Below are 12525 nucleotides of genomic sequence, written 5' to 3'. Positions count from 1 at the left end.
ATGATGAATTCATGTCAACATGGACAAGAATTTCAAAGGAATGTTTCCAATATCTTGTGAAATCCATGCCAAAAGAATTGAGGCTGTTTTGAAAGCAAAGGGAGGCCTTACACTGTATTAGTATAGTGGTCCTAAAAATGGCTCAGTTAGTGTATCACCAAATAGATAATTCTAGTGAATTTTAAAACATTAATGCATATTTTACTAAACCTAACACATAACCAAAACCTAACCCTAAACCAACCCTTTTTTGTGTTTAATTAGTTTTATTCTATTCAAAGATGGCAGCGCAGTAGCATGCAGCAGCCGCTCCGGATCCAAAATGGTGCTATTTTTGTTTCTTAGCCTGACTTTTATGGCACATGGACAGCGGAGCAACCGGTATTCATGTTTACCATCGCCAGACACAGCTCAAATACAAGAATCATGCAACAACCAAGCTACATGATGATCTGCAGAAGAAGCTACGTGAACTCGGCTTGCTGCAGAGACCAGGCCTCCAGTACTCGGCATCGCCTGATGCCGGTGGCAGGGTAGGGGACATTGTAAGCGGTCTGTGTGGAAGTGGAAGCGTGGCAAGATAGCGGGGGTATATGCTAGGCTAAAAACAAACCATAGATGGCCAGCTCTTCAGTCTATCCTGCTCTCCAATGTTTTCTCCCTGGACAATAAACTAGACTACATCCGACTCCAGCAGACTATGCTGCGTGAGTTTTAAGACTGCTGCGTCTTCGTTTACACGGAGAGGTGGCTCAGTTACAGAGTTCCGGATGCCACCATTCAGCTAGACAGGTTCACCTCGTTTAGTGCTGACAGAAATGCAGCTCTGTGCAGTAAGACTCGCAGTGGTGGCTTGTGTGTTTACATCAACACAGAATGGTGCAAGAACTCTATGCTATTTTCTAGCTACTGCTCATCGCTAATGGAGTTTATGACTGTTAGATGCAGACCTTTTTATTTACTACAGGAATTCACCACTGTCATTATAACCAGAGTTTACATTCCACCTAGTGCTAATGCTTAGGAACCCCCCACCTCGACTAGTCAGACCACAAGCAGGTGAAAACCTGGGCAGCAGGAGCCTGCTCTCTGCTCTTCAGGACTGTTTTGAGTATACTGATTGGCACATGTTCAGGGAGGCTGCAACAAATGGCGACTCCAACTTGGAGGAATACACAGCATCAGTGACCAGCTACATCAGCAAGTGCATTGATGATTCACTTTCTCCAAAACCATCACCACACACTCCAACCAGAAGCCTTGGATGACTGCGGAGGTGCGTGCGCTGCTAAGGACCCAAGACTCCACCTTCAGAGCAGGCAGCAAGGCGGCTCTAAGAACAGCAAGGGCCAAACTGTCCTGGGCCATCAGAGAGGCAATGCACAAACACGCTCAGAGAATCCACAGTCACTTCCAGGACAGCGGCGACATGCCACGAATGTGGCAGGGCATCCAGGACATCACCAACTACAGGACAACATCAGTTGACTGTGACAATGATGCCTCCCATCCAGATGCACTGAACGACTTCTACGCATGGTTTGAGGTGCAGAATGATGTGGCAGCGAGGAAGAACACCCCTCCTTCCAATGACCAAGTGTCATGTCTTACCATGGCCAATATGAGAAAAACTCTACATGAGTCAACCCACGGAAGGCTGCAGGACCAGACAACATTCCTAGTAGAGTGCTCAGAGGATGTGCAGACCAGCTGGTGGTTGTTCATACTGACATCTTCAACATCTCTCTGAGCAGCACCATCGTTCCAACGTGCTTCAAGGCCATTACTATCGTCCCTGTGCCGAAGAAGTCTTCAGTGTCCTGCCTCAATGACTACCGTCCTGTCACCCATCATCATCAAGTGCTTCAAAAGGCTCGTCGTGAGACACACCAAGACCCAGCTGCCCCCTCACTGGACCAACTGCAGTTTGCGTATCATCCCAACTATTCAACAGACAACGCCATCGCCACTACCCTCCATCTAGCCCTCACCCACCTGGATTAAAAAGGACGCATACGTTCGAATGCACCTGGTGCTCCCAGTCGGTTGTGACCTGTTTGAAGGTGTTCAGACAGAAGACCATGGTTCCACTGAAACTATTTCAGAAGCTCCAGGGGCATATGGCATCCTCGGAAGTGGCCTCATGGCTCGGGTTGATGCATATAAGACTGCTTCAGCAATGGCTTTGGACTCAAGTCCCGAGATGGGCATGGCGCTACGGCATCACATGGCCATCACGCTGATCTGTCACCACCTTTTCAGGCCTTGGAACGACCTTGCATTTTTTACGGGCAGGTATTCCCCTAGTACAGGTCTTTAGGCACATCGAGGTTATGACCGACACCTCCAAAACGGGCTGGGGCACTGTATGCAACGGGCATGCAGCCACCGGCTCCTGGACAAGCCCACGGCTGCATTGGTACATCAACTGCCTCCAGCTGATCTGGAGTCGATACGGACAGGTACAGGTAGACCTGTTCACCTCCACAGAAACCTCCCATTGCCCGCTCTGGTATGCCCTGACCGAGGCACCCCTCGGTATGCGCTGGCACACAGCTGGCCACCTGGACTATGCAAGTATGTGTTCCCCTCAGTGAGCCTGCTTGTACAGACCCTGTGCAAGGTCAGGGAGGAAGAGGAGCAGTTCATCCTAGTAGCACCCTACTGGCCCACCCAGATTTGGTTCTCGGACCGCACGCTCTTCGCGTCAGCCCCTCCCTGGTGAATTTCCTTGAGGAAGGGCCTTCTTTCTAAGGGATGGTGTGCCAATCTGCCACCCGCGACCAGACCAATGGAACCTCCATGTCTGGCCCCTGGATTGGACGCGGAAGACCTCAGTGGCCTACCACCTGCCATGGTAGACACATCACTCAGTCTAGGGCCCCCTCTATGAGATGCCTGTATGCCTTGAAGTGGCGTCTGTTCGCTATGTGTTGTTCTTCCCTACACAAAGATCCCCAGAGATGTGCAGTCGGCTCAGTGCTTTCCTTTTTGCAAGAGAGGTTGGAGGGACGGCTGTCCCCCTCCACCTCGAATGTGTATATAGCTGCTATAGCAGCACACCACAACACAGTGGCTGGTAAGTGCCAATGACCTGATCATCAGGTTCCTGAGAGGCGGCAGGAGGTTGAATCCCTCCAGACCATGCCTCGTTCCCTTGTGTGACCTCTCTGTAATCCTGCAAGGCCTATGAGGGGCTCGCTTCGAACCCTTAGTTTCAGCAGAGTTTAAGGCACTCTCCTTGAAGACTGCCCTCCTGATGGCACTTACCTCCATCAAGGGGGTAGGGGACCTGCAATTGCTCTCTGTCAGTGATGTGCCTGGAGTTTGGTCCGGGGTACTCTCACGTGATCCTGAGACCCCGACAGGGCTATGTGCTCAAGGTTCCTATGACCCCATTTAGGGATCAGGTGGTGAACCTGCAAGCATTGCCCCAGGAGGAGGCAGACCCAGCCAGCGGAAAGGAAACGCTGTCTCCAAACAGAGGATCGGCCACTGGATCATTGATGCCATAACTGTTGCTTACCAAGCTCAGCATGGGCCACCCCCTGCAGGGCTATGAGCCCATTCCACCAGGAGTGTGGCAGCCTCCTGGGCTCTGACCAGTGGTGCCTCTCTAACAGAAATTTGCAGAGTAGCGGGCTAGGCTACAATTTGCATGCAGTCTTCATCCCGTGTTTTACAGATATGAACAGGTAAGTCTGGGTCATCCAGCCGGGTATATTGCTTACCCATAGCATCTTTCACCTCCATTGAGCTGAAGATGTGCCTTATTAATTCCCAGTAGCATTCACAAATGTGTTCCCTGGTTGACTTCCTCCTAGCCCTGTGTTAACTAATCCCCGTACTGGGACAGGTGCTCTGCATGCGCTGCATGTAACCTCTTGCGACCTATATTCCACTGAGAATGTTTCCCTGTTGGCAAACTGCGTCTTCCTTGGGCAGAAGCCCCTCTGCCCCAGTCACCATGCTGTTAGAGCTTCCTCCCCCATTGAGTAGGGCATTAACATGGGACATGACATACTTCCAACTAGACTGGGCAAAACTATGTGATGTATCTCCACTTGAAATACCCCCCCCTTTCTCTCTTTTTCTGGGAGAAAAAGAAAAACGAGAGAAGAGGCATGAATGGGCTAGCCTGTCCCTATCCTTTGGGTAGTCAACTCATCCCCAAAGTGCTGTTCGACACTCATACTAGCTTCAGGGGAGGTTACATGCCAGCTGGCTATGCGACACGCAGTAGTCTGCCCTTCTTGCACAGCTGATCTACATAACATATTTCAGCTAGTTGTGGCATTTTTGTAGGGGACCCCTAGTGTCACTACATCGACCCAACGTCGAGTGAGTGACAGATAGGGAACATCCTGGTTACTTCCGTAACCTGAGTTCACTGATGGAGGGAAAGAGATGTTGTGTCCCTCCTGCCACAATGCTGAACTACCTGCTGAAATGGCCGGGACCTTATTCTCAGCTCCTCAGCACAAAATCTGAATGAGTGGTATGCATGTCCACTCCTTTATAATCATATGTCCGGGGGAGTGGCATGCAAATACCACTCACCAATTCCCCTTGGCCTTTTATTAAAGATCAGAGGTGTATCGGGCTCTCAAGTGCGACCCCTAGTGTTACTGCATCGACACAATGCCTCTTTCCATCCATCAGGCAATGGAAGTTATGGAAGTGACCAGGATGTTTTTAGTGCCACTCAATGGACATATTACCTGGAAACTGCATATGGATACATTCTCAATGTAGCATTTATCGCTTTCGCAAAAAATGTAGCCTACCCAAAATCATGTTTTTTAATGAGACTAGGTAACAGTTTAATCAGTGCCAACTTACATTCTGGGGGGTTTGGCAAGCTATTCTGGCTTGCACATTCAGTAAAATCCAGATGTAATTTTTTTGTCCTGTTTTTGATTCCCTGAAATCTTTTGTTCAATTCCTCACTTAGTAATTTCAGCACATGTTGTGGTACCAGACTTATTTCCTCTGAATCCAGATCTTGTTGTGTGTCAGTCTCATGAAGATTAATTTCTGCAGCACAGAGGGTGTTGAGACAGAACAAACTGCTTTCTGCCACCATCTGATCAATCTTCTGGAGCAGCTGTGTGACTTGATCTCGATTCTTCCTGTCTGTGTTGTCAAAGACGTGATATCTGTTCCCACATTTCTCAATCAGCCACTGGAGTGCGTCTCCTTCACTCTCAATGTGCTCCTCGATTGAGATGTCTGGAAATCTGTCACCCCATGTGAACAAAACTATGGTGTGTCTCCAGACTTCCTCTCCGAGAACAGACAGATTTTCTTCAATGATTCTCTTTTGTTCTTTCTTAAATGAAGTGTCTCCAGGAATCACTAATATTACTGCATGGGGAAATTTTCCACTTTCTGAAATACTCTCTAGAAGTGATGTCTGGATAAACTCTGGATTGAATTGGGTTGAAACATACTTCCACCAGCCTGGTGTGTCCATCACCGTTATCTTCCTTCCATTCACATCACCAGAACCTTCTACATATGATTTTATTTTTCCTGCTTTAAATACGTCATCATTCAAGATGGTGTTTCCTGCTGAACTTCTCCCAGCAAGGATCCAACCCACCAGAACAACTCTCAGTGATCGGAGTGGAAACACGTCACCTTTGGAGAAAATGTGTCATGATTATAAAGATTGATTGCTCAAAGCTATTCATTCATCACTAATATAACTGTAATTGACTTTTACCTTTTTCTGTCAGCTGTTCTGTTTTTTCCTGCACCATTGTTTGTCTGGCTTTTGCTCTCTCTTGAATTTCTTCTCTCTTTTTCTTCACCTCAAGTAGATTTTCATCATCAGTTTCAAAGTGTTTGCCATTGTTTACAGTCACAACACCATCAATCTTCACGAGCAGTTCTTCAACTCCATTACCTTTATTGTCAATATCAAAGATGTGGTATCTGTCTCCACATCTCTGGATGATCTGCTGCAGATCTTCTCCTTGATTCTGTATGTGCTGCTCAATGGATTCATCTTTCAGTGAAACTGTTCGTGTAAAGAGCACTATGACGTGTGACCAGATTCTCTCTTCAAAGAGACCAAGATGTTCCTCAATACTGATTCTGTGTTCTTGAGTAAAAGGCAAACTGAGATCAACGACCAGCAGAAAAGCATGAGGTCCTGGTGGACACAGGAAGACACTGCACACCAGTTCCTGTTTGACCACTTCTCGTGTATCCTTCGTACTGTACTCCTTCCACCAGCAGGTTGTGTTAATCAGAGTGATCTTCCGTCCATTCACGTCACCGTCTCTCCTCACAGACTTCACGAAAAATCTGTCTGACTCAACTTCATCACCTAAAATATTGTTAATCACTGATGCTTTTTCAGCTGTCCGACATCCCAGAACAACTGCTCTGAGCTCTGAATGGGGGGAAAACAGGATTTGAACAGACTTTTGAAAAGCCAAATTTCATAATAGTTATTTTGTGTAAATATCTGGTGTGGTGTTTAAAACAATTAACTTGGTACTGTGAGTATAAATGTGTCAATTCATACACAACTGAAGACGCACCACTACTTATGTTACAGTCACAGACAGTCAATATAACTGAATTGAATCTGATTTCAGACCACATATGCACAGGATTTGGAGCTGGTTTGTAAAAATTGTGCCATTTAGACAGCAAGCAACTTTTCCAACTGAAAACAATTAGATTTTTACTGTTTGTCTGAATAAAGCCGTACTCTGTATAACATTTACTAAATGTATCATCTGAATGAATCAAACATTAACCTGAAATAAAGTTAGAGCATGAGAGAGATTTCTCTAATAAATCTTTATAATTCTAGATCAGGTCCTGTCTTGTTTCGCTAACATTACAGGGGTTAAAACTTGTTAGACTGCTTGCTCTTAGACTTCTTCTAGCTAGGGATCATTGGTTGCATCCAGTGTCCATTAACTATTTTATTACCATTATCTTTTTAATGAACTTTCATCAAGTCAGAAATAAAGAATGACAGTAAATAACATGTGCATGATGTAATATAAACAGAACTGAAACAGGAATTGGCATTAATAAAGTAAATAGGAACACTTTACCATGCTCCATGCTTCTTAATAAGTCTTTGCTTCTATTTTGTCATTCAGGTATACCTTGAGGAACTGTTAGAAATATAAGAAAATCAAACCAGTGCAAATATACATGACTTACATTCAGGGAGTATAAAAGTTCTGTCAAAGTCTACAAATGTACAGTTAATTTTAATAAGCATCTAATTTTAATAAGCACATTTTCTTTTCTTTTACAATATTCACAGCTTAACATTGACACTAGTGTTAAAATCTGTTAATAAATATAATCCTTTAGATGTCTTTGAAAATGATGAAAAGGTTTAGGACTTACTCGGGATGTCTTAAGCACACCTCTCTTTTCAGTATAAATTTCCTAAACTTTTCAGAAATATCCAGACGGAGTTGCTCTCAATAACATTAACTGGCTTGGGACGGTTTCGTTATGATCTTCTTCATTGTACTTGAGCATTTAGTGAATGTTTGGCAGCTCTTAATGATCGCAGAGGGATTCCAACTATAAACCATAAACTATAACTTTGCTGAGTTTTTCTTTCAGTTATGTGACCTTGACTAAAGCGTTAACCTCAGGTTACACGGGGACGACTGTCTGTTTTGTAAACACTGTGAGTCACTTTGTCATGTCAAGTCAACCTTTATTTATAGAGCATATTTAAAAACAGCAGAAGTTGACCCAAAGTGCTTTACAGATCAAACTAATTAATGTACAATGACAAAGTGATATAAATATATACATAGTTATAAAACAATAAAAATACCTTTATATACAGCATCATGTATTTACCTATTTCAGTTCAAGGACCCATTCAAAAGCTACAGAATAAAAATTTATTTTCAAATGGCTAATGAAGAAGCTGACCTCACATGGAAAGGGAGACTGTTCCTGAGATTAGGACCTATCACAGAAAAGGCTCGATCGATAGCGATCCATAGATCTATAGCTGCATCGAGGAACCCTCAAAATTATTTCATTAGAAGACCCGAGCGCTCTAGTGGGGGAGTAAGGGAAGAGAAGGTCACTGATATTTTGGGGTGTGAGACCACATTGCTACAAATGCAGACGAGGGCAGACGAGGAGTGGGGATCTAATTGCGGGTTCTTTATTATTAATCAGAGTGAAGACAAACAAACAGGAACAAATGAAACATCCACGATGGGAAAACAAAACACGAAAAAACATCAAAAGAATAAACAGGCTGGGGAAACATCCACTATGGGCAAAGGTAACATAGAAACATCTGAGACATTCAAAACAGTGAAACATACACATCAACAATGATCGACAATGAATGAACAAAGAACCAGGGTTTAAATACAGAAAGGAACAAACAAGGGAATGAGGGGCACCTGGAGGAAACAATCAGGGAAGGAGAAACAATCAGGGGAACAACAATCATATAAATAAACTACAAAGGACTACAAAAACCAAACAGGAAACAGGAACTAAACTAAACTTTAACATAAAGGCACAAAAACAAAAGACAACAGTTAAAATGACAGAATCGCCCCTCAAAGGATCGGATTCCAGACGATCCTAAAACAAAAACAAAAGACAACAAACCCACAAAAAACAAAATGAGGGCACCAGGGACAAACAGACAGTCCAAGGGGGCACAAGGGGCAGACAGACAGACCAGGGGGGCACAACGGGCAGACAGACTGTCCAAGGGGGCACAAGGGGCAAGAGGGCAGTCCAAGGGGGCACAAGGGGCAAGAGGGCAGTCCAGGGGGGCACAAGGGGCAAGAAGGCAGTCCAGGGGGGCACAGAGGGCAGGCAGGAAGTCCCAGGGGCAGGGACAGGTTCAGGAGGCCTGGGAGGTGGCCGCAGGACAGGGAAAGATCCAGGGGGCCCGGGTGCTGGCCGCGGGGCAAGGTCGGGTTCGGGGGTCCTGGGAGGAGGCGTGGCCACTGGGGAGGCTGGCGGAGCCGTGTGAGGCGGAGCCAAGGAGGACTTCTGAGGCGGAACAGTCGAAGACTTGGGTGGTGGCACCGAAGGAGGCGTAGGCAGAGCCGCAGGAGACCCTGGGGGCGGAGCAGAGGCAGGCAGAGCCGTGGGATACACTGTGGGCGGAGCAGAGGCAGGCAGAGCCATGGGAGGCTCTGAGGGCGGAGCAGGGGCAGGCAGAGCCGTGGGAGGCTCTGAGGGCAGAGCAGGGGCAGGCAGAGCCGTGGCAGACTCAGGTGGTAAGGCCTTGGGTGGGTCAGGAGGCGGAACCGTGGTGGGCTCTGGAGACAGGGACGAAGGTGGCTCAAGAGACTGAGCCTAGGGAGGCTCAGGAGGCGGAGCTGAGGGAGGCTCGGGAGGTGGAGCCGAGGGAGGCTCGGGAGGATCAGCCCAGGGAGGCTCAGGAGGCGGAGCCGAAGGAGGCGATGGCGTATAAGGCTCTGAAGGCGGAGCCAAGGGAGGCTTCGGAGGCGGAGCAGAGGGAGCCACTGGAGGCTGAGCCGGGAGAGGCTAGGGAGGTGGAGCCGAGTGAGGCTCGGGTGGCGGAGCCGTGGAAGGCGAAGCAGCGGAAGGTTCTGGAGCCGGAGCCGAGGGAGGTGGCGCCGTAGGAGGCTCTAGGGGCGGAGGCCTGGAAGGCTCAGGAGGCAGAGCTGTAGGAGGCTCGGGAGGCGGAGCCGTAGGAGGCTCGGGAGGCGGAGACCTGGAAGGTGGCGCCATAGTATGCTGTGGAGGCGGAGCCCTGGGAGGCTCGAGCGGCGGAGCCAAGGAAGACTCGAGGGGCGGAGCCCTGAGAGGCTCGAGAGGCGGAGCCCTGGGTGGCTCAGGAGGCGGAGCCCTGGAAGGCTCGAGGGGCGGAGCCCTGGGTGGCTCGGGAGACTCGAGAGGCGGAGCCCTGGGTGGCTCGGGAGACTGGAGAGGCGGAGCCGTGGGAGGCTCGGGAGGCGGAGCCAAGGAAGACTCCAGGGGCGGAGCCCTGAGAGGCTCGAGAGGCGGAGCCCTGGGTGGCTCGGGAGACTCGAGAGGCAGAGCCCTGGGTGGCTCGGGAGACTCGAGAGGCGGAGCCCTGGGTGGCTCGAGCGGCGGAGCCAAGGAAGACTCGAGGGGCGGAGCCCTGAGAGGCTTGAGAGGCGGAGCCCTGGGTGGCTCGGGAGACTCGAGAGGCGGAGCCCTGGGTGGCTCGGGAGACTCGAGAGGCGGAGCCCTGGGAGGCTCGAGCGGCGGAGCCAAGGAAGACTCGAGGGGCGGAGCCCTGAGAGGCTCGAAAGGCGGAGCCCTGGGTGGCTCGGGAGACTCGAGAGGCAGAGCCCTGGGTGGCTCGAGAGGCGGAGCCCTGGGAGGCTCGGGTGGCTCGAGAGGCAGAGCCCTGGGAGGCTCGGGAGGCGGAGCCCTGGGAGGCTCGGGAGGTGGAGCCCTGGATGGCTTAGGAGGCGGAGCCCTGGATGGCTCGAGAAGCGGAGTCCTGGGAGACTCGAGAGGCAGAGTCCTGGAAGGCTCGGGGGGCGCTGGCTCTTGGACGGGCACGGCCACTGGCGCTGGCTCTTGGACGGTCATGGCTACTGGCGCTGGCTCTTGGACGGTCGATGGCTACTGGCGCTGGCTCAGGGACGGTCGAGGCTACAGGCGCTGGCTCACTGATGTCTGAGGCTACAGGCACTGGCTGGTTGACCGTGGCTGACGTGGACTCAGGCTCGCTGTCCGTGGCAGATGTGGGCTCAGGCTCGCTGGCCGTGGTAGGCGTGGGCTCAGGCTCGCAGACCGGGGCAGGCGTGGGCTCAGGCTCGCAGACCGGGGCAGGCGTGAGCTGGGGAGCGGAAGCCTTTCTTCTCCTCCTCCTCCGGGCGGACTAAGTTGGCCGCGCTGGCTCGCTGATCACGGCAGGCGTGGGGGTTGGCTTGCTGGAAGGTGGAGCAGGCAAAACAGGAACAGCCATGGACGACTGGAGGGTCACCACTGTGGGAGGAGAGGCAGGGTCCTCCTCAGCAATGCCCACGGTGAACGGCGAGCCGCATGCCAGCAGAGTCTCCTCCACGAAATCGCGGAGCATCCAGCCACGCATCGCCGGTGGCAACCGCTCCTTGAGCGAACTGTTCAGGTTGCCCCAGAAAAAGACCACCAGAGAGGAGTCCGGGAAGTCCGCGACACTCGCCAGCTCGAGGAAATCGCGGATGTGTTCTTCCACCGGACGGTCCTCTTGTTTGAGGCAGAGGAATTTGTAGTTCGCCTGTTGAACCGCTAGATCCATTTGTGGTCGATCGTTCTGTTACAAATGCAGACGAGGGCAGATGAGGAGTGGAGATCTAATTGCGGGTTCTTTATTATTAATCAGAGTGAAGACAAACAAACAGGAACAAATGAAACATCCACGATGGGAAAACAAAACACGAAAAAACATCAAAAGAATAAACAGGCTGGGGAAACATCCACTATGGGCAAAGGTAACATAGAAACATCTGAGACATTCAAAACAGTGAAACATACACATCAACAATGATCGACAATGAATGAACAAAGAACCAGGGTTTAAATACAGAAAGGAACAAACAAGGGAATGAGGGGCACCTGGAGGAAACAATCAGGGAAGGAGAAACAATCAGGGGAACAACAATCATATAAATAAACTACAAAGGACTACAAAAACCAAACAGGAAACAGGAACTAAACTAAACTTCAACATAAAGGCACAAAAACAAAAGACAACATTTAAAATGACAGAATCCTCCCTCAAAGGATCGGATTCCAGACGATCCTAAAACAAAAACAAAAGACAACAAACCCACAAAAAACAAAATGAGGGCACCAGGGACAAACAGACAGTCCAAGGGGGCACAAGGGGCAGACAGACAGACCAGGGGGGCACAAGGGGCAAGAGGGCAGTCCAAGGGGGCACAAGGGGCAAGAGGGCAGTCCAGGGGGGCACAAGGGGCAAGAAGGCAGTCCAGGGGGGCACAGAGGGCAGGCAGGAAGTCCCAGGGGCAGGGACAGGTTCAGGAGGCCTGGGAGGTGGCCGCAGGACAGGGAAAGATCCAGGGGGCCCGGGTACTGGCCGCGGGGCAAGGTCGGGTTCGGGGGTCCTGGGAGGAGGCGTGGCCACTGGGGAGGCTGGCGGAGCCGCAGTGAGGCAGAGCCAAGGAGGACTTCTGAGGCGGAACAGTCGAAGACTTGGGTGGTGGCACCGAGGAGGCGTAGGCAGAGCCGCAGGAGACCCTGGGGCGGAGCAGAGGCAGGCAGAGCCGTGGGATACACTGTGGGCGGAGCAGAGGCAGGCAGAGCCATGGGAGGCTCTGAGGGCGGAGCAGGGGCAGGCAGAGCCGTGGGAGGCTCTGAGGGCAGAGCAGGGGCAGGCAGAGCCGTGGCAGACTCAGGTGGTAAGGCCTTGGGTGGGTCAGGAGGCGGAACCGTGGTGGGCTCTGGAGACGGGGACGAAGGTGGCTCAAGAGACGGAGCCTAGGGAGGCTCAGGAGGCGGAGCTGAGGGAGGCTCGGGAGGCGGAGCCGAGGGAGGCTCGGG

The 12525-nt window shown here is 50.5% G+C and overlaps 1 protein-coding gene across 5 annotated transcripts in view; it reads right to left on the bottom strand.

Annotated features, from left to right (window-relative positions):
* LOC127625919 (GTPase IMAP family member 8-like) overlaps positions 1–12525 on the bottom strand; it is an 83393-nt gene that overhangs the window by 18602 nt on the left and 52266 nt on the right. The window contains exon 2 of one of the 5 annotated variants that reach the window (XM_052101380.1): positions 5512–5643. The exons of 2 other annotated variants lie outside the window; for them this stretch is intronic. In XM_052101380.1, the coding sequence (XP_051957340.1) occupies positions 5512–5643 (132 nt within the window). Of the gene's footprint in view, positions 1–4842; positions 5644–12525 lie in introns of all 5 variants that reach the window. 2 more of the 5 variants (XM_052101383.1, XM_052101382.1) reach the window with 2 other exon arrangements.

The sequence above is a fragment of the Xyrauchen texanus genome, chromosome 32, assembly GCF_025860055.1.
Source record: "Xyrauchen texanus isolate HMW12.3.18 chromosome 32, RBS_HiC_50CHRs, whole genome shotgun sequence".
NCBI lineage: Eukaryota > Metazoa > Chordata > Actinopteri > Cypriniformes > Catostomidae > Xyrauchen > Xyrauchen texanus.
This window is presented reverse-complemented; position numbering and strand designations above follow the sequence as displayed.